At 37.5% G+C, this 24,780-nt stretch overlaps 1 protein-coding gene across 5 annotated transcripts in view; it reads right to left on the bottom strand.

Annotated features, from left to right (window-relative positions):
• LOC121879904 (protein SMG8-like) overlaps positions 1-24,780 on the bottom strand; it is a 75,653-nt gene that overhangs the window by 33,592 nt on the left and 17,281 nt on the right. For 3 of the 5 annotated variants that reach the window (XM_042386689.1, XM_042386687.1, XM_042386690.1), the window contains 8 exons: positions 17,737-17,901; positions 17,429-17,539; positions 17,077-17,201; positions 16,069-16,269; positions 15,638-15,738; positions 15,043-15,135; positions 7,185-7,325; positions 6,405-6,595 (listed from right to left, as the gene is read on the bottom strand). In XM_042386689.1, the coding sequence (XP_042242623.1) occupies positions 6,405-6,595; positions 7,185-7,325; positions 15,043-15,135; positions 15,638-15,738; positions 16,069-16,269; positions 17,077-17,201; positions 17,429-17,539; positions 17,737-17,901 (1,128 nt within the window). Of the gene's footprint in view, positions 1-6,404; positions 6,596-7,184; positions 7,326-15,042; positions 15,136-15,637; positions 15,739-16,068; positions 16,270-17,076; positions 17,202-17,428; positions 17,540-17,736; positions 17,902-18,231; positions 18,238-24,780 lie in introns of those variants that run through there. The other 2 variants (XM_042386691.1, XM_042386688.1) reach the window with 2 other exon arrangements.

Genomic DNA, 24,780 nt, shown 5'->3' with positions numbered 1-24,780 from the left:
CTACAGAATTTATTTGTGAAAGAGCCAGGGAGATTTAAGAACATTTAAAGGAAGATTAACCTGGTTCTTCTGGCACAGAGTTTGAAGATTTTCGGGCAAGCAAGGGCTGGTTTGAAAAATTTAAGAAAAGAAGTGACATTTTCAGTGTTATTAGGCATGGTGAGGCTGCAAGTGCAGATAAAGAAGGAGCAGCAAAGTTTGTAGTGGACTTTAAGAAACTGGTGGATGAAGAAAATTATCTTCCACAGCAAGTGTTCAATGTGGATGAAACTGGGCTGTTCTGGAAGAAAATGCCCAAAAGGACAATCATCACCAGAGATGAAGCCTCTTTACCTGGGCATAAATCCATGAAGGACCGACTCACTCTATTGCTTGGTGCCAATGCTTCAGGGGATTTCCGACTGAAGCCTGTGCTTGTCTAACACTCTGAGAACCCCAGGGTGTTCAGGCAACAAAAAGTGGTAAGAGGAAAGCTTGGAGTTTATTGGAAGTCCAACTGTAAGGCATGGGTGACAAGACAGCTCTTTAATGAATGGGCTGTTGAGGTGTTTTGCCCTTCTGTGAAGAGCTACCTAACCACCAATAAACTCCCTTTAAAGGCTCTTCTTATGAATAATGCCCCTGGTCATGACCCTGAACTTGCCAGCACTTTGGAGGCTCAATTTGACTTTGTCAAAGTGTTGTTTTTGCCTCCCAACACTACATCAATCATGCAGCCAATGGGCCAGAATGTGATCAGCAACTTCAAGAAGTTGTACATGAAGAAAATGTTCAGGAGGTGTTATCAGGCAACTTCCACTGATCCTGAACTAACACTAGCACAGTTCTGGAAGTCACAATTTAACATCCTGGAGGCTGTAAAATTGATTGTGTCCTCATGGCGAGAAGTCTCCATTAGATCCCTCAATTCTGCATGGAAAGCACTGTGGCCATCAGCAGTCCATGATTTTGAGGGATTTAAAGAAGAAGCAGAGTTGGACAAGGAGATTGTGTCCATTGGTCAGTCATTGGGCCTCAAAATGGAGGAGGTTGATGTGGAAGAGATTGTGATGTCTCATGAGCAGGAACTTACTCCTGATGACTTGCAGCAACTGGATGAGATGTTGGAGGCTGACAGTGGTGAGGAAGAAAGGGAAAGTGATGACCATATGTCTACTTCAGATTTGAAAGATGTTGTTCACTACTGGGAGAAGTTCAGGAAACTGGCTTCAAGGCACCCTGATGTGGAAACGACAGAACCTATTTTGTGTAATGTTGAGGACAGAGTGGTCTCCTTCAAAAATCAGTTAATGATGAAGAGGAGAAATGCCCCACAACCAAAAATTTAGTGTTTCTTCATTAAAAGGCATCGGGAAACAGATGCTACCCCTCAGCCTTCCACTTCAAGAAGGAGAGAGGATGTTCCTGCTGGGGAATCTGTCAGTCCAGAGGTTCCTGACATTTTCATGGAAGGTGACTCACCTTCCAAGAAGCAGTAAAATGCTTCTCCTCCACCCCCACTTCCTTCTCTTCTCCCTTCTCTTCCTCCACCTCCCACTTCAAATTCACATCAGCATCATCACCCAGGAGCCTTCTACATACACACCTCAAAGTAAGTGTACTTTATTGCATTTTTTTTTTACTTTAGGTAATTTTCGGTGAGCTGGAACCAATTAACCAAAAACCCATTGAAACAATGGTTTCAGTTAATGAACAACCTTCTGGAACGAATTGTGTTTGTTAACCGAGGGACCACTGTACAGAAGAACGTCGATATAACGTAAGATACGTTCCAGGAGAGTTCGCTTTTAACCAAATTCGCACTAAATCGAAGTATTGCTTCAATGGAATAATTTAGTTTGGTACTTGAGAGAAACACAAAATACTAAAAAGACTGAGAGTCTACCCAGATGCACCTCAGCCCATCTCCAAGAATATTTTTGTTTTTGTAGTATTATGTTAAAACAAACACTCATAAATCAACACAGGACATGAAATGTTCTGTTTACTAGCGATCAGTTGTTGGGAAGATAGGAGGGGAGAGGTGAGGTGATATGTATGACAGCTGATGCCAAGGTCTAGTGCTTATTTATTTATCTGTCCTTAAGAGTGACTTTAAGTTTTTCTCTTATAAAATGTGTCACTGAACTGACCTGGGAGAATATAATTAACATTGCTGGAATTCTTATAAGATAGTGATTAGTTTGAATATATCCATGTTATAGTTTGCATTAGACATACAAATTTTAGTCTTAATTAATTTTATTATAAAGGGCTAAAATGTTTATCTCTTGTGCAAAATATATGACATTTATATTCATATTATTCACTGTCTTGCAAGGATTCTAGTAATGAAAATTATATTCTCCTAACTTTAGTCTGTGATATTATATAAAAGAAAAACTGTAAGCCTATAACCACCCAACCCTGGCTGGGAAGAGGGGGGGGGGGTGAAGTGACAGTAACACGTTTGACAGTTGGCGCCGAAGGTCTAGTGAAATATTATTTAGATTGAGTTTTTGTTTTTTGTTTATAAAATGTCACAGAAGTGACCGGGGAGAATATAATTTACATTGCTGGAATTCTTATAAGATAGTGATTAATTTGAATATAAACATGCTATAATTTGCATGAGACAAAAATTTTAGTAATCATTTAGTACATTATTTTGAGTACATGTACAGTACAGCTTTGACCTTAGGACAGTGTAGAATGCCCAGAGAAACATTAGGCGCGAATTTTAAAATATGATGCACCACATTGACTCGCGCAAAATAGGAAAGATTCGCTTTAAATTAAAACGTTGTCCTTAATTGTGGGTGTCGTTTTAAATCAATAATCTTAAATTGAATCGCTTTAAAATCGACGTTCTACTGTATCCCTGATTTAATTATGGGGCTGTATTCCCGTAAAACCTTAAATTAAGAACAATTATTACTAAACGAGGCATAAAAGCAAAGCATGGAGGGCGAACAACAGGTTTAAACAGCAGGGTGGTAAACACTGAGCACTGTACAGTACAGTACCTGTACTCCTTAATAATGATAATACAGTAATAATAAACAAGTTCCATATAAGCATCTTCAAAGTTAAATGATTGATTTATTAACACCAAAAAGTTTATATAAAGGATGTGACTCCGAGTTAAACAATTCTGTGGGCATAAGGTTTTCACAATTCAAACAAATATCAAATTGTATTGTATACTGTATGTCAAAAAGTAACAAAAACTGCTATGATAAACAATAAAACTGATACATAGCATATTGTCAAATGCAATATCACATATTTTATATACAAAAAATAGATCCTTCCACACTCAAAGTATAATAATGATAATAATAATTAATGGTTTATTAAGAAAACATGGCAGCCCGAAGGCTGAAAATATACAATGAACAGGGATAAGTTACATATGGTGGAATCGGGGAGTGGGTCACTTGATTGACAAAAGCTTTCAAAACGAAAACATAGTCAACATGTAGATTAACTTTAGATCTGGTACTGTGGGAGCTGGTCTGTAGACATTCTTGTGACCTGATGCTGGAGCCAAGCCTGGCTGTTAAGCCGCTACCTCACTACAGCACATGGTCCAGGTAGGTCCTTCAGCTCACACAGGGTGTTGGAGATGGTTCTTGTGATGTAGTTAGGAATTTATAGTTACTCACCAGGGTGGAGTAGGAAGTCCTCATTTCCCTCCTGGTGTAGTTTGGAGAGTTTCTTGGGTTCTCATACAGTGTTGGTGGTGGTGAGTGTACGGCGGACCCTGGGTGTGTCAGGTCCGCGTCTGGTCAACATTGACCGATAAGCACGATTGTCACTCTAACAGTTGTTTCTTTGTTTTGAGTTGAAATTGTCACTATTGTATATCACTTGAGGTTGATCGTCGATCTTTGCCCTGTACTGTTGGTGGGAGGATGTTGATAAATCCTGATGGGGAAAGGGGATGGCCCGACAGACCAGGCTGGCAGCTGTCTCCATGGTCAAGAAACCACGGCCGCGTGAGCGGGCAGCGCCGATTACACACGTCCTTACCCTATGACGTGACACAATTCACCTGGGCAGTCACCCAGCTGATTCAGACGTATGTGTGTCTGCTGTATCCTCACATCAGTGGAGAGTGTGGATGGGCTGGCGACAGCCCACTGCCTCCACACAGCAGAGGTGGGAAATATGAAGTTGTTCGCAGTCGCATTTCCCACCTCTGTTGACGGCCGTGTAAATATTTCAATGCGATTCTAATCTTTTAAAATGTTAGTTTTTGTATAATGCAGTATTACTGATATGTAATTTGTCTTAGTATGCCTTATTGTTGGTAAAAATAAGTACAGTATATATTAAATGTATCCTCCAAAAGCATAAATTTGCTACCAGAGTTTAACAGTTAATCCATGTATAATACTTTTGATAAACTTCCTACATACTTATGTTTGAAATAATGAATGTATACATCTTTATATAACTTAGCTAAATATCTTTCTAACCAGAAACGGTCATCCCAACGATTATGAATAAACTCATTTAGAAATACATCATCACTTCAGGACGAAATCGGACAGGTTTGAAACCGCCAATCAGCTGTAATTCTTGAGAAGGGGGCGGGGCATCTTTTCTCAGCTGAGAAAAAACGCACTATGTTAAGATCTTATCTTTCGCGAGTAATATAGACAGGACAAATTGCGCCAAATTCAAATTCGCCAAATGCAAATACATAAACTAACGGGAAAAATAACAATATAGACTGGCCACTCTACATCAACCTCTAATTTTCCTGATTTTCCCATTTATAACCTCCAAATGATACAAATTCTGTCTTTATTGACTTGATTGTGCTTTCCGGAAACTAGTTTTTAGGCCTTCCTCAATTAATTTAATCACACGCTGCTTATCCTGCATCAAGTGCTTGGCAAACTTAACTCCCTTATGATATTCCACTTCTCCTTTTCATTATTTGGCTGCTTAGATGAGTCTGTCCCACCCCCACCAGCACCAGTAGGACCCCCAGTAGAAGTAGAGGCCATTATCTTGACTCGACAGGTGGTAGCACCACCCAAAAAAAGCACACAATAGCAGCCCGGGTGGTCGCTAGGATGGCGTGAGCTACAACGCGATAGTTGCGTTCTTGTAAACCCCTTTTACGTTCACTACCGGCAATTCGATCACCAGAACTCTTCTTGGAAACATTCTTCTTACCTTGTCTTTCTGTATTCATCGCTAACACAACAAAATTGGAGAAAATAGCAAAAATCATGGAGTAATTGACAGAAACCGTGCGATTCAACTGATCAGTGAAGTAAACAGAGAGCGCTGGTGTAAACCGTTATTAGTCCTCACCGCGAAACATTCTTTTTACCCATTCTTTTCATACAGTACTTATGGGAAACAGCTATATTTGCAAAAGAAAAAAAATTTACAAAGTATTTCTCAAAAAAACACTTCACAAACAAAAGACACGAATCAATTGAACATGTGATGTCGAACGTGAACTGTAAACATTGCATAACCCTGCGCCACGCTTAAAACGTTGAGGATGGAATCGCGCTATAGCCAACATTCGTATGCAAAAGTTCGCGTTTTACAAACAGCGTTACCCTGTTCATCAATTGCGGTGGCCAGCATTCAGCTTGCTGGATCTCGCGTTCAGCTGGCTGGATCTCGTGAAATTCACAATATTTTACGCCGAATATAAGACTTGGTTAAATTAGGTAGCGTTCACGAAATTATAAAATGCGGAATGAAATCGCGCGAAATATGAGATCTTACTGTATAGTAAGGGTATGTGCGTTCACAGGTACAGTTATAGAAATGTCTTTCTATGCCTCCACACAGTAGTACTATCACTTTTTATGAATGAATTGGTATTGGTCGTGTAACGACGGACGTGATTGGTGGATAAGTTTGCTAAAGGTCATATAGGTTGGCCGTTTGGAGACACAGGTTACCACAGGGGGCGTAGGAACACATTTCCGGAACTGTACCACCTCTGACTCCCTACACATCCTGCAAGTGTGAGGTGAGATGACAAGAGTTGACATCACGTGATGGACACAAGTGATCAGTAAGTTGATACATACAATAAATTTGAATGGTTTAAATTTTCCCATGCAAAAATCAGGCAAGCAAATTACAGTGTACCTCCAATAATTTGTCAGGGCAAGTAAAAAAGATACCTGGACAAGAAAATTTCAAAAGTCACTTGCATAGGATAAGTAGATGTTCCACATAATCTGCACAGGCTGCACTATGGTACTGTTTTTTATGTCATATCCACACTACTTTCATCAGTGCATAAGCTCACAAGGAATATTATGCCAGCTTTGAACCCTTGAAATGAACCTTTTAAAAATCTGTCACACAACTAGAGCCACTGTGGCCTGCTACCAAAATTGACGGTCCAACTAATGTTACTATCAGTACAAACATACCTGTCATCATCTGGATCATTAGGAATTTTGTGTCTTGGATGCTTGCACGTGTTACCTGTGAGCGATAATGTCTCACAGCCCATGCGTCCATCTTGCCAGATTCGTTCACAAGCATCCTCTAGCTGAGACACGTACTCCTCGTACATTGGTCCCCGAGCTTGTGCACTTAGCACACTGAGGGCCAGCTCCAGCTGTGGTGCAAAAACATGTCTGTTACCTTAAATAAGAAATATTCTGCTCTTTTCTCTTTGTTAATGCAACTGAAAGAAAAAGGTTGACACATTAAACTATGGTAAAGGTTAAGTGTCAAGTATGAAAGAGTTTCATTCTCTTGCAAGTTAGAACACACCTTTTTCCCTTGAAAAAATAAAGTGCCAACTTCTTTCATACTGAAGGGATTATCAACAATATGACCCTCTTCCTACACCAACTACTCTGGTATGTGTGTGTGTGTTCTACTGTCACTCTGTGTTGAAGAGTACTCTTTATTTTTTCAATTTTGCAAGCTTTTTTTTTCTCAATATCCTAAGAGATGACTGGAATCAAGAGCAAAAGAGCTTCTTCTTTCACCCGTCCTCTTCCATTTACTCTTACTGCTGTGACATCCCTATCAACATTTCAATATGGTACTTCCTTTATTCCCTCCTTATATATTTTTCTTAAGTCTTCCCCTCTCCCTCCTTCCACTCACCTCTGAATTATACATTCTTTTGACCTATCAATTTGTCCATACCACATTATTATGTCCTTTTAACAAATATATTTTACTCCCTAACTAACCTTCTCTTGATGATGCATGTGGGTGTAGTGTGGAGGGAGTCCATCTTTGTAGGCAGAAATTGCTAGTGGTAACACCTTGGCACATCGGGCATCACTAAACCGAACTTCAGTCTCTACAAGAATCTGTAAACTGCCTAAAATCTGGGATAAAAAACAAAACAAATTAATTAGGTAATTCAGGTAAAATATAAATGAAGATTTCTGTGCATGTACATCTAAACCCTCAATTGTTTTTTCCTTTTACTTGATAAATTACTGTACATACGCTGTACCCTCAGTAATGCGACAAAAACGGGGCTCTGGGTCACTCGAATTACCGAAAAATCTAAATTAACCGAGTCGGAATATTTTGACATTATTCAACAATTTCCGAATTTCTGTGTTCAATTATTCGTTCATTTTCTGTTCAGTTTTTGCACCTGGCCATGCCTTGGCTGCCACTTAAAATAGTTTATTTATAATTACTGTGCAAAAATAAATGTTTTTTTTTTTAATTTACATACAGTAATAATAAAGTAAATAATACAGTCGTAAATAAATGTAACACTGCGAGACGAGTCGACAAGGCGAAGGGTGAGGTAACGAGGCAGGAGGTGAGGAGACATAACAAGGCACTTACACAGCATACACAGGGGGTGCTGGTGGTAGAGTGGTACCGCTCTTGCCTTCGCAAGCGAGATGTCACGGGTTCGATTCCTGGGCCAGTGGAAGTTGTTTGGACATACTTCCTAGCTCCCATTAGTCCCTGTTCACCTAGCAGTAAAGTAGGTACCTGGTGTAAATCGAAAGTTACGAATTCGTATTCAGGGACAAGTTGTTGGAGCTTCCAATAACTTGATGACATAAACCACTGACTCTTCAGGCTTCTATGCCCTTGACTCTTCAGGCTTTTATGCCCTTAACTCATGAGACATAAAGGCAAGTTATGAACTTAGCATGCTTCCCTGTTGAGCACTGTATACGCTTCTGCACTTCACCTTACACAAGGATGTAGGGGAGTGCCCCCAAAAAAAAAAAAAAAAAAAAAAACAGCATACACATGAACAGCACTACTAAACCATTGTCTTATAACATTTAATTTATAATTTCTATATTAAAATTAACTGATACATGATGGCTGGATTTGGCTACTTTTGCACTTAGACAACTGATTAGTGAATAAACCAAGGCATATGGAGAAGCATTATATGTACACTACAATAATGTTTTATTAAGTTCTGATAAATACTGTACAACATTATTTATTAAGTGCTCAGGACAGATCCTATGGTAAGCACCAACCCTCTTGAGCAGTGACAATGGTGGTTAAGAGATGGTGAGTGCTGACAACATTGTTAGGGACAGCAGGAACGATCAGCTGTTGCCACTCTGTAAACAAGAGAGGAATATACTGTACTACGGTGAAATAGCTCATCTGGGATTGAGTGTGGGAATTTTTTGGGGGAAAATTTATTATTTTTGGCAATGTTTTATTAACCCGGCACCAAAGGAGCCTAAATAATGTGGGAATTATGGTGAAATTGCACGCTGTCATTATAAAGGGATTGCAAGCTACCAAGCAGGAGGTATGCCTACACAACCAATCATAGTTTTATACGGTATCTTAATATAATTCACATTTTATTCCTTTAATTCATTCATCTTCATCAGTTTCATAATACAGTCTCTCCTCGACTTATGACAACCCGGATATACAACAGCCATGGTCGAATAAAATATTTTTCACATTACGTATTTTCGAGTCCCGACGTTAGTGATCGCGCTGTTTACTGACAAAATTTTCGTTTGTACAGTCGGCCCTTCACATACGCGGGTTTAGCATACACGGATTCGCAAATACGCGGATTGCCCCGCCGGACGAATATTCTGTACATTGAAGTAATTGAAGTACAGTCATGCGCCGGTTAACGTCCGACCGAACAACGTCCGATCGCATATATGTCCGTGCCCCCAAATCCGTGACGCCTGCTGGACCACCACTCCACGACCCCCTGACGGAGACACGATGATCCTCCCCATACTGGTCAGATATTATGTGTTAAAGGAATATGCTTCCTTGATTAGGCTTTTTTTAAACATTTGCCCAAGTGTAATGTTAACCTACATCTATTGAGGATAAAATCTTTCACCCACAAATTGACAATAACACATTTGCTGTAATCAGACATATCTAGTTGCCTCAACAATTGCAACTCCAGTTGCAATTGGGGTTGCAATTTCAAATTCTGTGTCATTACTACGAAATAAAGAAGTATCTGGTGTACTGCACACCCCACCACCCACGCACACACACGCGCCACCCCCCTCCCTCACTCAGTCAGTCTCGCTGTAACCACGCTTGTGTTGACATCAGCATTGTAGGTCGACCCTGATTTTTTTACCAAAAAATCGTTAATTTATGATATTCCTTGTTTATAGGTCGACCCAAGTTTTTGAGGGTATTGGAACAACAAAACCTTCAGTAAAAACACTCTACGTCCTATAAACTGAGGCTCGCCGTGCCTGAAACACAGAGTGCCGAAGGCAAATTGTTTACCATTTATTATTACGACACTTTACACTGAAACGCGGGTAGTTTCAACAAAAATATTGTATATTTCCATTCAAGTATTTATTCAAGTCAATTAGGAGGGAATATTATTGTAATACAACAGTTTTTAACTGAAAACCAGTACTGTACACTAATGTACAACAATTTTTATCTCTTGAGCAAAATATATGACGTTTATATTCAAATTATTGGCTGTCTTGCAAGGATTCCAGCAATGCAAATTATAATCTCCTAACTTTAGTCTGAGATATTATATAAGATAAAAACTGTAAGCCTAAATAAACCCCTGGCTGAGCAGATGGCAGGGAGGGAGGGACGGAGCCAGCCAGCCAGCGAGGGGTGGGGTGGGTTGAGGTGATATGTTTGACAGTTTGAGCCGAAGGTCTCTGTGTGTTTATTTAACAGTCCTACTACACTTCTCCCATTTTAAAATGCCAGTGAAATGACCTGGGAGAATATAATTAACATTGCTGGGATTCTTGTAAGACACTGATTAATTTGAATAGCAACATGCTCTAATTTGCACTAGACATAACAATTTTAGTACCGTAATGAAATTAGTACATGTACACTCCAGCTTTGCACTAAGGTCATTTATTTCTTTTAGTATGGTGTGTGCATGTAAATGGATGAAAATAAATGAAGAAATTTATGTAAATCTACCCAAAAATACAGTTGAAAACTTTATACTGTATTATAAAATGTACTACACAGTATTGTACACTAATGTACTACATTTTTATATCTTGAGCAAAATATATGACGTTTATATTCAAATTATTGGCTGTCTTGCAAGGATTCCAGCAATGCAAATTATAATCTCCTAACTTTAGTCTGAGATATTATATAAAATAAACACCTTAAAGAATAAAGTTATCACCAATCTTTTGTCTGGGAACACAAGGAGGGAGGTAGCCAGCGAGCATGGGGGGCGGGAGGTGAGGTGACAGAGTGTGGTGTTTGTTTATTTATTTGAGATAAGATGTGACAGTTGGCGCTGAAGGCCTACGTGTTTATTTATCATTACTTAAGAGTGACTAAGCTCTTCTCATAATTTGCCACCCAAACGACCTGGGTGAATATAACTTACATTGCTGGGATTCTTGTAAGATAGTGATTTATTTGAATACCTGTATAAACAATCTATATTTGCAATAGACATAACAATTTAAGTACCGTAATCATTTAGTACATGTACAGTACAGGTTTGTTCCACGGTAAAATCTTTTGAACAACGAAAGAAAGCGAAAGTCATTGTTTTCGTCATGATTTTATCCCACTTTCCACTGTAATACGTACGTCATTTCAGCAAAAATATTACATTTCCATATTTATTTCTGAGAATATATTCATTCAGTCACAGTTAAGGTAAAATATACTTGTGATGTAATATTTTAATGAAAATACCCGGTATTTAGAAATACGGTATCGTAGTTTTCTTTTGTTTCAAATTTAATTAACAAAGATTGATGTTTCAAATGTAATGAACAAAAATTTATGTACAGTATCTATAAATAAACTTTAAAAAATGAATACTTTATGTTTTACATCGTCCTGTGCATACCATACCATGCATTTGGCTACTTTGGGCTTGCTATGATGACGCAAGAGATCTGCCCTGGCAACTGTACCGACACTCACAGCTGGTGGTGCGTTGGTGCGTCGTTTCCATTGTTTACTGGTAGTTACTGGTAAATATTTTTAACGGTTTATTGAAACACACACGCACACCTGGTGTATTTTTTCTATTAGTATTTAATATTCTATATTATTAATGATGAAACAAACACCACAAGAAGCTGATCATATGAGAATATTGCCACGATTGCAAGTATTTTTTATTTATTATTATACAGTACAGTATTATCTTAAGATCAGCTTATTATGGTGAATGTTTCATCACAAATAATATAATATACAGTATTAAAAAAAATACAATACAGTGGTCCCTCCATTAATGAGCGGTTCAATTTACGAGATTTCAGTTAACGTGTTATTTTCCGTAAGGACTTTCAGTTCTATTAATGAGTACAAATTCTATTAACGACAGCCTTACGAGAAACACGTTTTGGCGAGCGCATCAGCTGATCGACTCGTCCGCCAATAATTGATTCTATGTTTACCTTTGTTTCCAGTGGCGTAAACATTGAGAAAGTTGTGCTCTTGAATATTTTGGCATTTTTACATTAAAATTATTGGTCATTCTGAAATTAGTTAACATATTGATAATACAGCTCCTCCCCGACTTACAACCTACTCGACTTACGACCACCCAGACATACGACCGCCTCAGTCGTACCAAAATTTTGTCAAATTACGTATTTTCGAGTCCCAACGTCAGTGATTGCGCTGTGTACTGACAAAATTTCGTTTGTAATTCGCTTTAAAATGGCTGGCAAGCTTAAAAGTGAGAGTTTTGTGGTGCTGAGAAGAAAAAGTGACACCCATTTTAGATTTTCTATGTATTATTTAAGCATTTTCGACTTACGACCATTTCGACTTATGACCTGGATTTGGGTCCCTAACCCAGTCGTAAGTCGGGGAGCAGATGTATACAGTGCAGTGTTGATTTAAATAAAAAAATCTGGAATTAGTTAAATAAATTGTTGTGAACTTAAAATTTTATAGGTGAAATTATCAAGCATGGGTCCAAAGAAATCTTGGAAGGCAATTTCAATTCAAGTGAAACAAGAAATTATTAAGAAATACGAAGAAGGCATTAGAACCAATGCGCTCTGTAAAGAATATGGCATGTTGTCATCGACTGTGTCTACAATCAGATGTTTGTGCTGCCGCTATGTAAACAAAGCCTCCGGGAATTCTACATACACACCCCAAATTAAGTGTTAAAATATTTTGTTTTTTATATAACGTATTTGCCGGCGTATAAGACGCAGTTTAAAAAAAAAAGAGTATCACAATATCCCCTGCGTCTAATGTGCCTGTATTACGGATGAGAGGCCGAGTGCCGGAGGCGGAGGTGCCTAGCTGGGGAGTCTGGGACAAGTAGTAGTCCAGTAAGCACAAAAATTTTGTTACGAATAATAAAATACTGAAACAAGCCAAATTATCACAATCCATTACCACAAACTTACGGCAAATTTGCTGAAGATGTAAATAATGGCTTACATTGGCTTAACAGCAGAGGGAAGCTCACTACATCTCACTGTACCTCCTTCCCCAGCATATGTAACCCACACCAGATACATGTCTTACATTATTTAACGACTGTGTTACCTTTAAGAAACATTTCTTTATTATCTAAATGCAAAATGCCCCTAGAAAGATGAAAGAAATGTTAACAGAAAGTTCAGCCGCCAGTCAGCCATTTGCAATGAGCCAATGACGCCAAAACAATAGCGATGGTGCTACATCCTGGTGGCAGATTGCGGAAACACAAAACATCACAGCCAAAAATAAGAGTTTCACATCCTGTTGGTAATTCTCTTGACTAAAATATAAACAAGCCACACAACTGCTCTGATCAGAGGTAGAGTTGGGTTAGTATAATGTTACAATATGTGATTTCCTACTTGATTCCAGTACATATTGCTTTTACATGCACAAAATCATATGTTTTCCCTTACAAAACCACTTTAAAATCACTTTCAATAAATGTATGATGAAACGTACTAAATTTTTTTCTCCATAAAATATCCTTGTAAAATAGGGGTGCGTCTTATGCGTTGGTGCGTCTTATACGCTGGCAAATATGATATTATTGTACAACATACTGTACAGTACAGTACTGTATTACTGGTATACAGTACTTTGTTTGTACTTTTTAATTAATTTTAAGGGAATTCTGTGAGTTGGAACCAATTACCCAATATCCCATTGAAATAATAGATTCAGTTAACGAGTGACTCTGTGGAACCAATTGTGCTCGTTAATGGAGGGACCACTGTTTATAATTTGAATTCAAATAAAACAACAATCTGAATTAGAAGGTAATCTCTTCTGTGTCGGGGGTGTTCACTTTCTTTTTATTCATTATATTATTGTAAGATCAGCCTCTTATGGTGTATGTTTTATCATTAATAATAAAAAAATTAAATAACAGAAAAATACAATATATAACTTGCAATTTGACTTCAAAATTATGAAGACTGATGGACTGGGCTGTGTGAGAGTGTATAATACCTGCTCATCTTCTGCTCTTCCTGGGATGATTACCATCACCATTGCTTGAATTATTTTACCCCAAATCTTACTGTTTTTCTGTAACACGTGTTGAACTTTTAGGTAACCAATCACAGTGCAACATTATGGGCAAATCCATTCTAAGAGTGGGAAATAAACTGCTCTCTCATGGGTCTGAAGGAGGAAAGAGGCCAAGGGATTGTTTGTTGGTGGCAATTTCAAATGACCGCATGCGCCGGGAATTTCAAACAACAAATATTTAAGGGTTTGGACAAATGTTTCTTGCCCTGAATGGGTCCAGACTATCCACAATCCGGACTTTCAAGGGTTTACTGTACAGTCAACCCTCGCTTTCTATGATCCCACTGCGTGTTTCCGTTTCACGCGGTGATACCCTGCGAAACCAGATACTCACTTTCCTTGGTGTGTGTACCCTTTAAAAGCGGGCCAGCTTAAACCGTCTTGCCTGGTCGCCCAGTCATCAAAACATTACGAGTTCTTTACTGCATACCCACCACAGCGGCCCAAGTCAGTGATAGTGATAATTATGGTGAGGATATGGACTTATATGGACTTTGGGGGGTTTGACAAAGAGGCCCTGCAAGCCTCTGTGGTGGATAGTGATACAATTGATACAAGTGAGGGCCAATAATCTGCCCTCTGCCTCGGAACCAACCGCCCATCCCCGTGTGCCCAACCATCTTTTCTACTAATGTAAGTGTTAAAAAACCTAATATTATTGATATTTCTCTTAATTATTAATTGTGTGTGCATACTATCATAAAGTTAAGATAATATTTTTACTACAAGGTAGATGTATTATCTGAAAAAAAAGTGGGTTTAGAAATTACGGCCGGTCTCTATTTCAATTAATCCCATATGTTATATTTGTTCACTTTAGCGGGCGCCGTGGGTTGGATTAACCGCGTAAAGTGAGGTCACTAATATATTGATCTGAATTAACGAGGGTACAGTGTATTTCTATATTATCATACTAATAAATAAAAGGATACCATAAATAAAGTTTATATCCATTGTTTATATCTTGATTAAGTCTTACCAGTATTTCATGTAATTTGAATAAAAAATGACAGTTTGAGTTGCTCCTTATTTACAAAAACAAAAAACTACACTACTACTGTACTAGACCTTTTAAACACTGACCTGTTTTGCTTTTGTGTCTTTCTCTGAAGGATCTAGCATAAAAAACTTGTACACTCTATTAACAGCATCAAACCACACACTTGCTCGGGGAACCTGCAACCCAGGAAGTATTTCTCTCAAACATGGCTTGTGATTAGGAAAGAAATAAATGTTTCAACCCAAAACCAAATTAATCTGACAATCAGTTGGACCTGAACCCAAATTTATCAGAACAAATCTGAATTAAAGTCATAACCCAAAGTTTATGGATTTGGACTGACACAATCTCATGGCTACATTACATAAGAATAATTGAGATATTTTGACCATATAATCAGGGATGAGGATAAATATTAATGGGTAAACCTGAAGTAGCAGAGGTAGAAAAAAAAAAGATTGCAAGAATGTTTTTGATTTTTGTAAAATATGGAAATTCCCCCCAAAAATGAAAACTATAATATTGTCCTCATCTTTGAACTACAGTACAGTAAGTCTCTCCTCATATCTTTCAACTGAACCTGACCAAGTGAGAAGAACCAACTTTGGCTGAAAGAATCCTTGTAATCATAAAAATAAAAAATATATATACAGTATATATATATATACAGTACTGCACCTGGAAAAATACTGGGCCGGAGTGTCTGCCAACATTATCGTCAAATCCTTTCCCTAATGCCTGATCTATATGCTGCTGTAGGAATACGTTGAAACTATGTTCTGGAAAGAAAAAGAAAAAAGATAAAGATCTGGAACACAGGAATGAACTAACATGTATTATTTCTAATTACCAAAATACATCTAGCATACTGTATATCCAGTCATATCTGTTACAAAAAATAGTAACTTGTATGAGCCTATTCAGTACAAAATTTAAACCCATTAACAGGCAAATGTATTAGAGAACAGTAACTGTAACCCAACGAAAATTTTTTAATACAGTACCGTACTGACAACCTGTTGGAAATAGTACCTATAAATTATGTACTGTTAAGTTAGGGTATAAAGTATAAGGCATACAGTTCAGTACAGTATTGCAATAACACTCACCTAGATTTCGTTTTCGTTCCGTGGCCACTCCTGCCAAGATAGATGAACTTAAGGCATCTGCAGAAGAAGCGTCTGAGTGTGTGGACTGAGATGCAGGAGAATCCCAGCCCAAGCCTCTTCCTCCCCTGCTGCTGCTTTCAATGTTCATATTCTTGCTACTTGATCCCAGAGTCAGTTGAGTAAGGTCACTGATAATACCATCTGTGGATGATAAGAATTATACTGTACACTAAAATCCACCATTTTTTTTCTACTCAAATATTCCAAAAGATAAAAAAAAAAATACACTATATAAAAAAGATTAACATACAATTTACAAGTTCTTAGTTTTAATTCAGGAAAACAAAATAAAACTTTGAATATCTGTGAACAGCAATTAGAAAGGAGACTCCTAAAATAAAGAAGTAAACCGCACATTTACATATAACTGCACATTTATACATCTGTCCAACCCTGGGAAACACACACAGTTTCTGACCTGTAAACCATACTGTACCCCCTTACTCATTAATAACAACTAAACTCCAGCAGTATCGCATTCATCCCTTCAACACTTTCTTCCACATACAGTACAAGTATGTTCATTTTATTGTCCAAGACAATTTTTTGTTTTCAATTAATATTCTATGATTGCCATTCACATTCTCAAAGTACTTGCCATCTCCCCAGTACCAATGATAAGTGTCTGAGAAGTTGTGCTTGTAAAAGGAATGAATAAAACACAGAACAAGTTCAATAAATGAAATAAATGCTGTAATTCTCCTATGCGTACACTTACCCACAAAAAATCCTTTCACTGGTCTCACCGGCAGGAAGCTGTTCATGAAACATACATGACATTCATTATTTTCACACTGGTAGCCATTATAACAAATTCACTCCTGTCACTCATTACTACAACAATGGTCTCAATGGTAATGGTAGCCTTTCAAACCAATTCATGCCATCCATCACATCATTTCAATTTACCCTCAGTGTTGCAGATGACAAGATACTGTACATAACTACCTTGTACAGAGCACAGTTTGCGAAGTGTATTATTGATGAGGGATGATGGTGGCACCTCCTCCTGGCTCTCCTCCATGATGTAAACATAAGCTTGGTTGTTGGGCAAGGCAAATAGTGAGTTTGCACTGTATGGAGAAGGAGAAGGGGAAATATTATCTAATTTCATTCATGCTGACTGTAAGGATGCCAACATAGTTACAATACAGTACTATTAACCAAGATATAGGAAATATGATGACCTATGGAGAAAATTATTCTTCGAAACCTGCACCGTACATATTCGACAGCAGTACAGCACTTCCATACGCCACCAAGGTTAGTCAGTCAACTACCCATCATAAATGTGTCTCACCTAATATTGGTTATGACTCGACTTTTACGGAGGAGACGATAAATCTGGTCCTCAAGGGCAAGTTCCAAATTGCGAAGAGGGCTGGCTCTATTGGTCCTCTGGCCTGTCCTGCTGATACAATACAGTTACAAAAATTACAAAAGGTATAAACTATGCATAACAACCTATTGTATTCTGCTTAATCCTGCTAAATCATTTGCATAAAAGGGACAGACATACAAATGAATATGTGCAAATCAATAACCCTCAAGCATAAACAACAAGAGCATAGAAACTAATAAGCATAAAGTGAGAGGTTTTAACATTACCTTTGTATTGAGGAGTTATCCTGAGATTTTATCTGCACGGGTAAGAGTCGGGAAGAAAATATGAAGAGTACACGAGGGGAACACAAACGACCAAAGGAGACCCAGTCCTTACTGATACCTGGGACTTGTCTCAGTACCTCGGCAAGATAGTTCTGAGCTTTAGATCTGAAAAAAAGATAATACTTGACATATTATTACTCTGATAAAACCAAGGTTAAATAATTATGGCAATGTGACAAGTTCTACTCAAATGAAAGCTGCTAATATCACTACTGTACCCATAGAGGTTTGAGTTAAAACAATATAGTATAGGCCTTGAATATTAACCATTCTCTCCTATTATGATTTCCTCACCCAAACAATGTACAAATAAAACTTGACTATTAATTCCAGAAGGAGAATCTAAACTACACCAGAACTTTAATGAAATATACTTAACTATAATGACTTCTGAATCAAAACACTATGGTAGCTTATATCACTTTGTTTACTTACCTGATTGCATCATAGTCCTGAAGATGCAGAATGTAGCTTGATGTCAAACATGTGTGTTGGATGGCACAGAAGGAGCAGATGAGACACTGAAAAATAATACTCAGAAGACTGAAGATATCCCAGCTTTCAGGCTTGACCACGCTTATCAAGAAACCCTAGAAAGGAGGTTTTCCACAATGTAAGTGACTTGGGGAACAGGTTATTCAGATGCAATCCTCCATACTAGTCCAGGGAATGTGGCTGTAGTAACACACCTACTTTATATTTAGTCATTAAAATTAACAGAAGGTGTTAAATATGATGCAGGAGAACCTGAATTGCTATTTAATCTTCATTATAATGTAAATTGTAGGGTTTGACCCTTAGGATGAATAAAATCATCTGGCGTTAGCCAAAATAAAATACCCAAGAATGGGCTGCCCTCAAAGGGTTATGGGGACCTATTAGGAAAATAAAGAGGATGTACATTCACAGAAAGTGTTTGAGAGGTGAGGTCCGGAGAGATGTTAAAATGAACACAGCACCCAGTTGTCTCAGTAGGGTTGTCAAAATCCTCATCCATTGTAGTCATATTGTCTACCAAAAAATTTTGCAGTTACTTTGTAAGCAAGTGTACAGCATTGCAGAGATAAAGGTAAAAGATTGGGATATTGATAGGAACTGCTAACATAACCGAGGGAAGAGATGCATCACCCAGTTTATGATGTGATGGGCTAAAAACATTGTTAAAAGAAGGAAAAAGTAATATGGGAGGAGGAGGCGAGACTGGTCAGCAAGTGTACTAAGTGACAGAATGAACGACTGAACTAGTGCATGACATTTATATTTCTGTATAAAGACAGCTCTAGAGAAAAAAAATTAAAGAGGAATTAATTTGTTGAATAATCTTGAGACTCAGATGACAGGAAGTGCTATAACGAATCTAATTATTTCTACAACCTGTTCGCTATAAAGCATCTATTCAAGCAGGATTAACTGCTCCAGGCCCCAAATACAACCACTTTTAACACTGAAAATATAGTATAAAATTGTAAAATTGTAAAAAGTGCATAAATATGCATCTAAACTCCTGAAATAAAGAACATCATTAATACTTGTAATAAAAAACACAAATTAGTAAAAAAATACATTACTGTTAGTTATAGTGAATTGCCTAAGAGTAGTATTCTCAATTTTATAGGTAAAAACCGTCAAGAGAATATTCAGAAGAGAATCCGTCATTATAAAGCTACCCACTGTAAGTTTAAACTGACAGGATCATTATCAAGAGAATTGTAGCAAAATCAGTGAGTACAGTATTCAAGTTAGAGCAGCGGGTTATGAACAGTGAAGATGACGTGATAAAGAACATGAGAAAATTCTATGTGGTAGATGTGTCAAAGCAACTGTTTGGAGACTGCATCAACACCTCTGGAGTCATATGGCCTCTTATTGTAATTTCCTTGTACTTCATTGATATCTTTATTATCTAATTTTATGTTTCTGATTCTGGTCAAAGGAATCTTTTAAATTACAATTCAATTTGACACAGCACCATGAGATTATAACAAAATTTTAAAATGTTCTTCCCAAATACTTGTTTATCTATGATGCATTTGTTGACTCAGAATTGTTTGGACATAATATTATCAATTTCTCAGATAACAGTGTAATAAAGGTTTATATAGGAAGTAATTCCTGACTATGGTAAGAAAGTAGAGTATAAACAAACTCCATAATATACATTACTTTCTTGGAGCTGTTGGCATGCCCTCCAGGAAGATATCAGAGCAGAAGTGTCATAAGCACCAGTTAGGTGCAAGAGATGACTCTTCTCCTGGGTCATAATATTAAATAGCTCTCTACTCCTGTCTGTTGGTGGACAACAAAACATCAAGTTAATTTCATGTAATTTTATATGCAATTATTAGCTACACCGACTCATTTCATCTATCAATATATCTTATCTTATGAATCTCCCACTTCTTTTTGTCATGCGGCATTAAAGTACCACATCCTGCTGACATGTACTGTACAATTAATTATTTTAAAAGCACAGCAAAAACAATGTAGATATTAAAGACTTACTATGTACACTGCTACTACAAGTTTGTTACATAAACAACTATAAAGCTTGTTTCTTCCTGTCACTCTTTTATACTATCTTTGCATAATTGCTGTTCATATTATTTATCTTCTTTGAGTTTTCTTCAACCTTGATACACCTCACACAAACAGGAGACGAAGACACAGCCAACAAGGATGAAGGTAAAACAAAAACCTCAAGAGGTGTAGCTACTGTATAAGGGAGAATAGGTGCAAGACATGGAAACATGACAGAAACTTTTTGGAGAAAACAAGCAGAAATACCCAGCAACATTTGCTCATATTTTCAGCTTATGAAAGTGCAGTTTACAAAGTGAAATCTCAGTCTATACTGGATGATTGTCTGCAAGGATTCTTGGTAGTGTACTTGAATGTTCTATGATTGAAATAAGGATACAGGATGTAAACCACCTTCAATATTATTATTAGGGGAATATATAAACAAATGCATCAATACTAATAACTGGCTCATATAACTATACTCTCTCGAACTGATGTTGCAAGTACAGTACACAAACCATAGTTTCAGGGTCAAAAGCAAGAGGTCGGTATCATCCTCTGGAAAAATCTTTTCGTCCATCCATTATCCTCAAGGGCCGCAGCCTTGCAGCCCCCAGGAGTCCATATGATGCCGTTTTCTCCCCAAAGACACACCACCACAGCACGCTGCTTCCCTGTGAAGCTCTGAGAATGGGCAAAATGATGTAAGTAATACTATAATGAACAAATATTCAAAAAACTAGAGATCATTCTGGTATTATGTCTGTCAAAAAACAATGAGATCTGATTACACAGTATTATTTGTATATCTAACATCATTTCATATGTTTATGTGGAAAAACAAGAAAATACAAATAACCTTCACCGTTTTGACCAATTTGAGGGAAGGTCATGGCAAAATTTAATTTCTTTTCCAAAATTGAAAGGATTCCATATGCACCTGTTTCTTTGACTTATGCAACAAGTTTATGTGTAATACCTGCTCAATGAATAACAATTAAGTGGCCTATCATGTTTTCTAAGATAATACTGTACAAAGTGATCCTCAAAATCAATGCATTAAAGTATACAGTACTTTACCTCATTCCACCCCCTCCATGGAAAAGTGTGCTTGTGTGTCCTGTACATCACGCTGGTAATCATACAGAACTAAGTTGCAGAGTTTAGACTTACACCCTGTTAATTTAAAAATATCCTTTAACATAAATTCATCCCCCAAAAATGTCAAAATAAATGTATGTTTTTTCAGACCACAATGATGGTAGAGCACCACTCTTACCCATGTGGTAGTGCTGTCATAAAGAGGTCAGCAACAACCTTATGTATTGTGTTACAGTATGTTCCACTTAAATCATTATGTGAGCCACCACAATATCACCTAGAAAGTGTAAGATTTTGGGTTTCTTCTGAAAATCATAAATTTTACCTCTCAAATGGAGAAAGAGAGATTGGAGAAATAACAACGTCCCAACTTGGTTTTTTCTCCAGTTTTAAGAGTAAGTACTGTCCAGCCACACCCAGATACCATATTTTACAGTTAAACTGTTGATACGCTCTCTAGTGAGTGATCCCAAAAGCTCAGCAACCAAACACTTCCCCAGCAAACTTATGTTATATGTTATCAGAAAAAACATCACACCAACCTTTCCTTATCTAACTACCCTAAAAATAACAATGCACTTCTTTCATGATAGGTGACATTAGGTAAGCTGGCCAATTGGTTAATCTTTTTACAATAAACTGGCTGAAGCCGTTGGCAACCACTGAGGGTACAACGAGAAGCTGTTCGCGAGGAAATGTTGTCTCCCAAAAAGCAATGATGGGTAACAAAACTGTAGTACAGTAAAACCTTTATGTTTGTTAATATACAGGCACAGCCAGTACAGTATATTACAAATTTATGAAAGATTTATAATTGTCTCTCTAAAAATTTTTCAAAAAGTTACTTCCAGTTTTTTGTGTGTGTACAGAAAAAGGTGCTGTTACTGTTTATGTTTGCTGTTTTTCAACCCCTGCATGAACAACAGCTGATAATGGTGGGGACCATGGAGGTGGTGTGAGGACATAAGCCAGGTCAGAAATATGGAAAAGTTGTACCTTTCCATTTTCAGATTTAAGAGATACAAACACCAGATTTTTAATCCCAAATTTGTTCATTTCACATAAGTTGGCTGGTCTTGAGTCGAGATCATACCCATAAGAACTGTAGAGATTACTGTATTTATACACTTTACCGGAGTCCTGGTGATGCTAGAGAGTAAAGTGGCCATGGTGTGCAGACAGAGATCCTCCTCTCCACCCACCTGTAAAATTAACAATAAGAATTTTGTCACAAATCCAAGGGTAATGATGTTATTAAAATACGGAAGCATTTCCAGAATATTTACAAAACAAAAAATAAACAAATAAATAAAAATTATTTTCACAACATATTGACCATATGTTGGTTTTAATAAACAGAATGTGTCTGTGTTGAAGAAAGAGAAAACTGTGAGTATGAACTAAAAATATTTCGTACACAGTAAAAATGTTAAATGTCTCTTATGAAATACTGTAGTACTGTACTGGACTGTATCATGGTGTATTGTCCGAAAGGGAACCAAATGATTTCTTGAAGAAGACAAATGAACCAACCAAACCTCTTCTAACACCTCTTTTTTGTTAGTTGCTCTCTGATGGCTTTTCAGTTTTCACAGGTGTGATTTAGAGCCCAAGAAGAGCTGTTTGTGTTATGTACTACAGTGTACTTTTCAGGTTTCTAATGTTCATCACAGAAAAACCCTTTAAGCTACAAACTTACTGGGTTGGGATGTTGAGATGAGCAATACAGTAGATTTGTAATCTATAAAATATCTGTTGGTTTGTAACCCTAATCACTGCACTATTCAGAAGTGCCCTCTACAATTAACAGAACACAGCAGATTTTTGGTGCTACTAGATACAATCAATTCCATAATGTACTCCTTACCATTTATGTGACATAACAGAGATGAATAATTTTGACAACCTTACTGAGACAACAGGAGGAGATGGCGGTTCTTTTTTGAAATTCACAGGACTTCTTCATAAAGCTACTTTTTGGAGTGAGTACTACTGTAATCACAAGGTGTAGGCGCACGGTCGGCTCATGGCGCTCTGTAACAAAGCGTGTTCAGAATTGGGCCTCGCTGTTGAGCGCCGCAGGAATTGGACAGTGATTACATAAGAACATCAAGATCGCCTAGTGATGTGAAAGTGTAAATCGATGGTGATTTTAATGCAAGATGCGACATTGCCTTTTGAAAAACTCAATTTCTTTTGACTGAGTTGGAGGCACAGCCCAGTCAGAGGCCTACAAATCATAGTAACCATACAGAGATGGCCAAAACTTTGTTTGAAGGCAGGGAGTTGTGGTCACTTAATTGGGATAAAAGCCCTCAACCAGGGAGGACTGTGCTTTTAGGTAAATTGAAGGTTCACAGGAGCCTATCAGTGACCCAGGTAGTTAAAACATCCTAAAGTGAATACAAACTGGCTAGCAAGCTGGTGCTGCACCAATGCTGCCAGGCAGAGGCCCAACAGTCATAGGTGCCACAAGAGCATCTCTTAATTTTATTTTGCTTGTGTGTTTCAAGCACTCTGAAACTGTACCTATAACACACCATTCACAGGAGACACAGTGAAAAGGCCTCATTGGTAGACCCTGCTGCCATATGGCATCACGAAAACCAGGTCCAAGTCCCAGGTTGCCCATCTGGACTTCTGCCTCCTGCCTCATTTACACACACACAATTGCAGGGTCTCAATTGTTTTTCTACTATTCACAACACAACATACATACAGTTTCTCACTTTTTAATTTTTGCATTTCTTTTATGGTTCTTATTATTATTATTATTATTATTATTATTATTATTATATTATTGTTTATTACATTTTTCTCTGAAATCTAATGTGGGTCAGTGACCCAGCTCCGGTGGGATAATCCCAGAATAAGAGATTTACTGTAGTCATGATGAGAACGGGAAAAGAAAGTACCTGTATAAGGAAATAATAGTTAAAATAAAAAAATAAATAAATAAAATCAATAAGCTTATTATCCTAAAAGGCATTCTATTACTGCCCCAAAGAAAGATTTATTTTATTTTTCTTGTGTTTCTAAAGGACTGAGTAAGTGTATAAAATCAGTTATTCATAGCAAAAATGCAGTGAAATATACAGATAGCACATAAATACCGACAAATTGTCAGAAAGTGAACTGAAAAAAAGAAAAGAAGAAGAAAAAACAGAAGACATCCCTAAAGGCAACAGGGGAGGTTAAAACCAGCAGAGGGCAGCTAAGAACCGCTTTTGTTTTGTTTTATCTTTATTTTTAACAGGTGTAGATCTTTTACACAGTCTGTAACTTCAATATCAACAAATCATGAGGATATGATGATATGTGACTACTGTGGAGGATGACGATGGATGATACAGACCTGACTAA

The sequence above is a fragment of the Homarus americanus genome, unplaced genomic scaffold (genome assembly GCF_018991925.1).
Source record: "Homarus americanus isolate GMGI-L3 unplaced genomic scaffold, GMGI_Hamer_2.0 scaffold29478, whole genome shotgun sequence".
NCBI lineage: Eukaryota > Metazoa > Arthropoda > Malacostraca > Decapoda > Nephropidae > Homarus > Homarus americanus.
The sequence above is the reverse complement of the archived record's forward strand: the minus strand, read 5'-3'. Positions and strand labels throughout refer to the sequence as shown.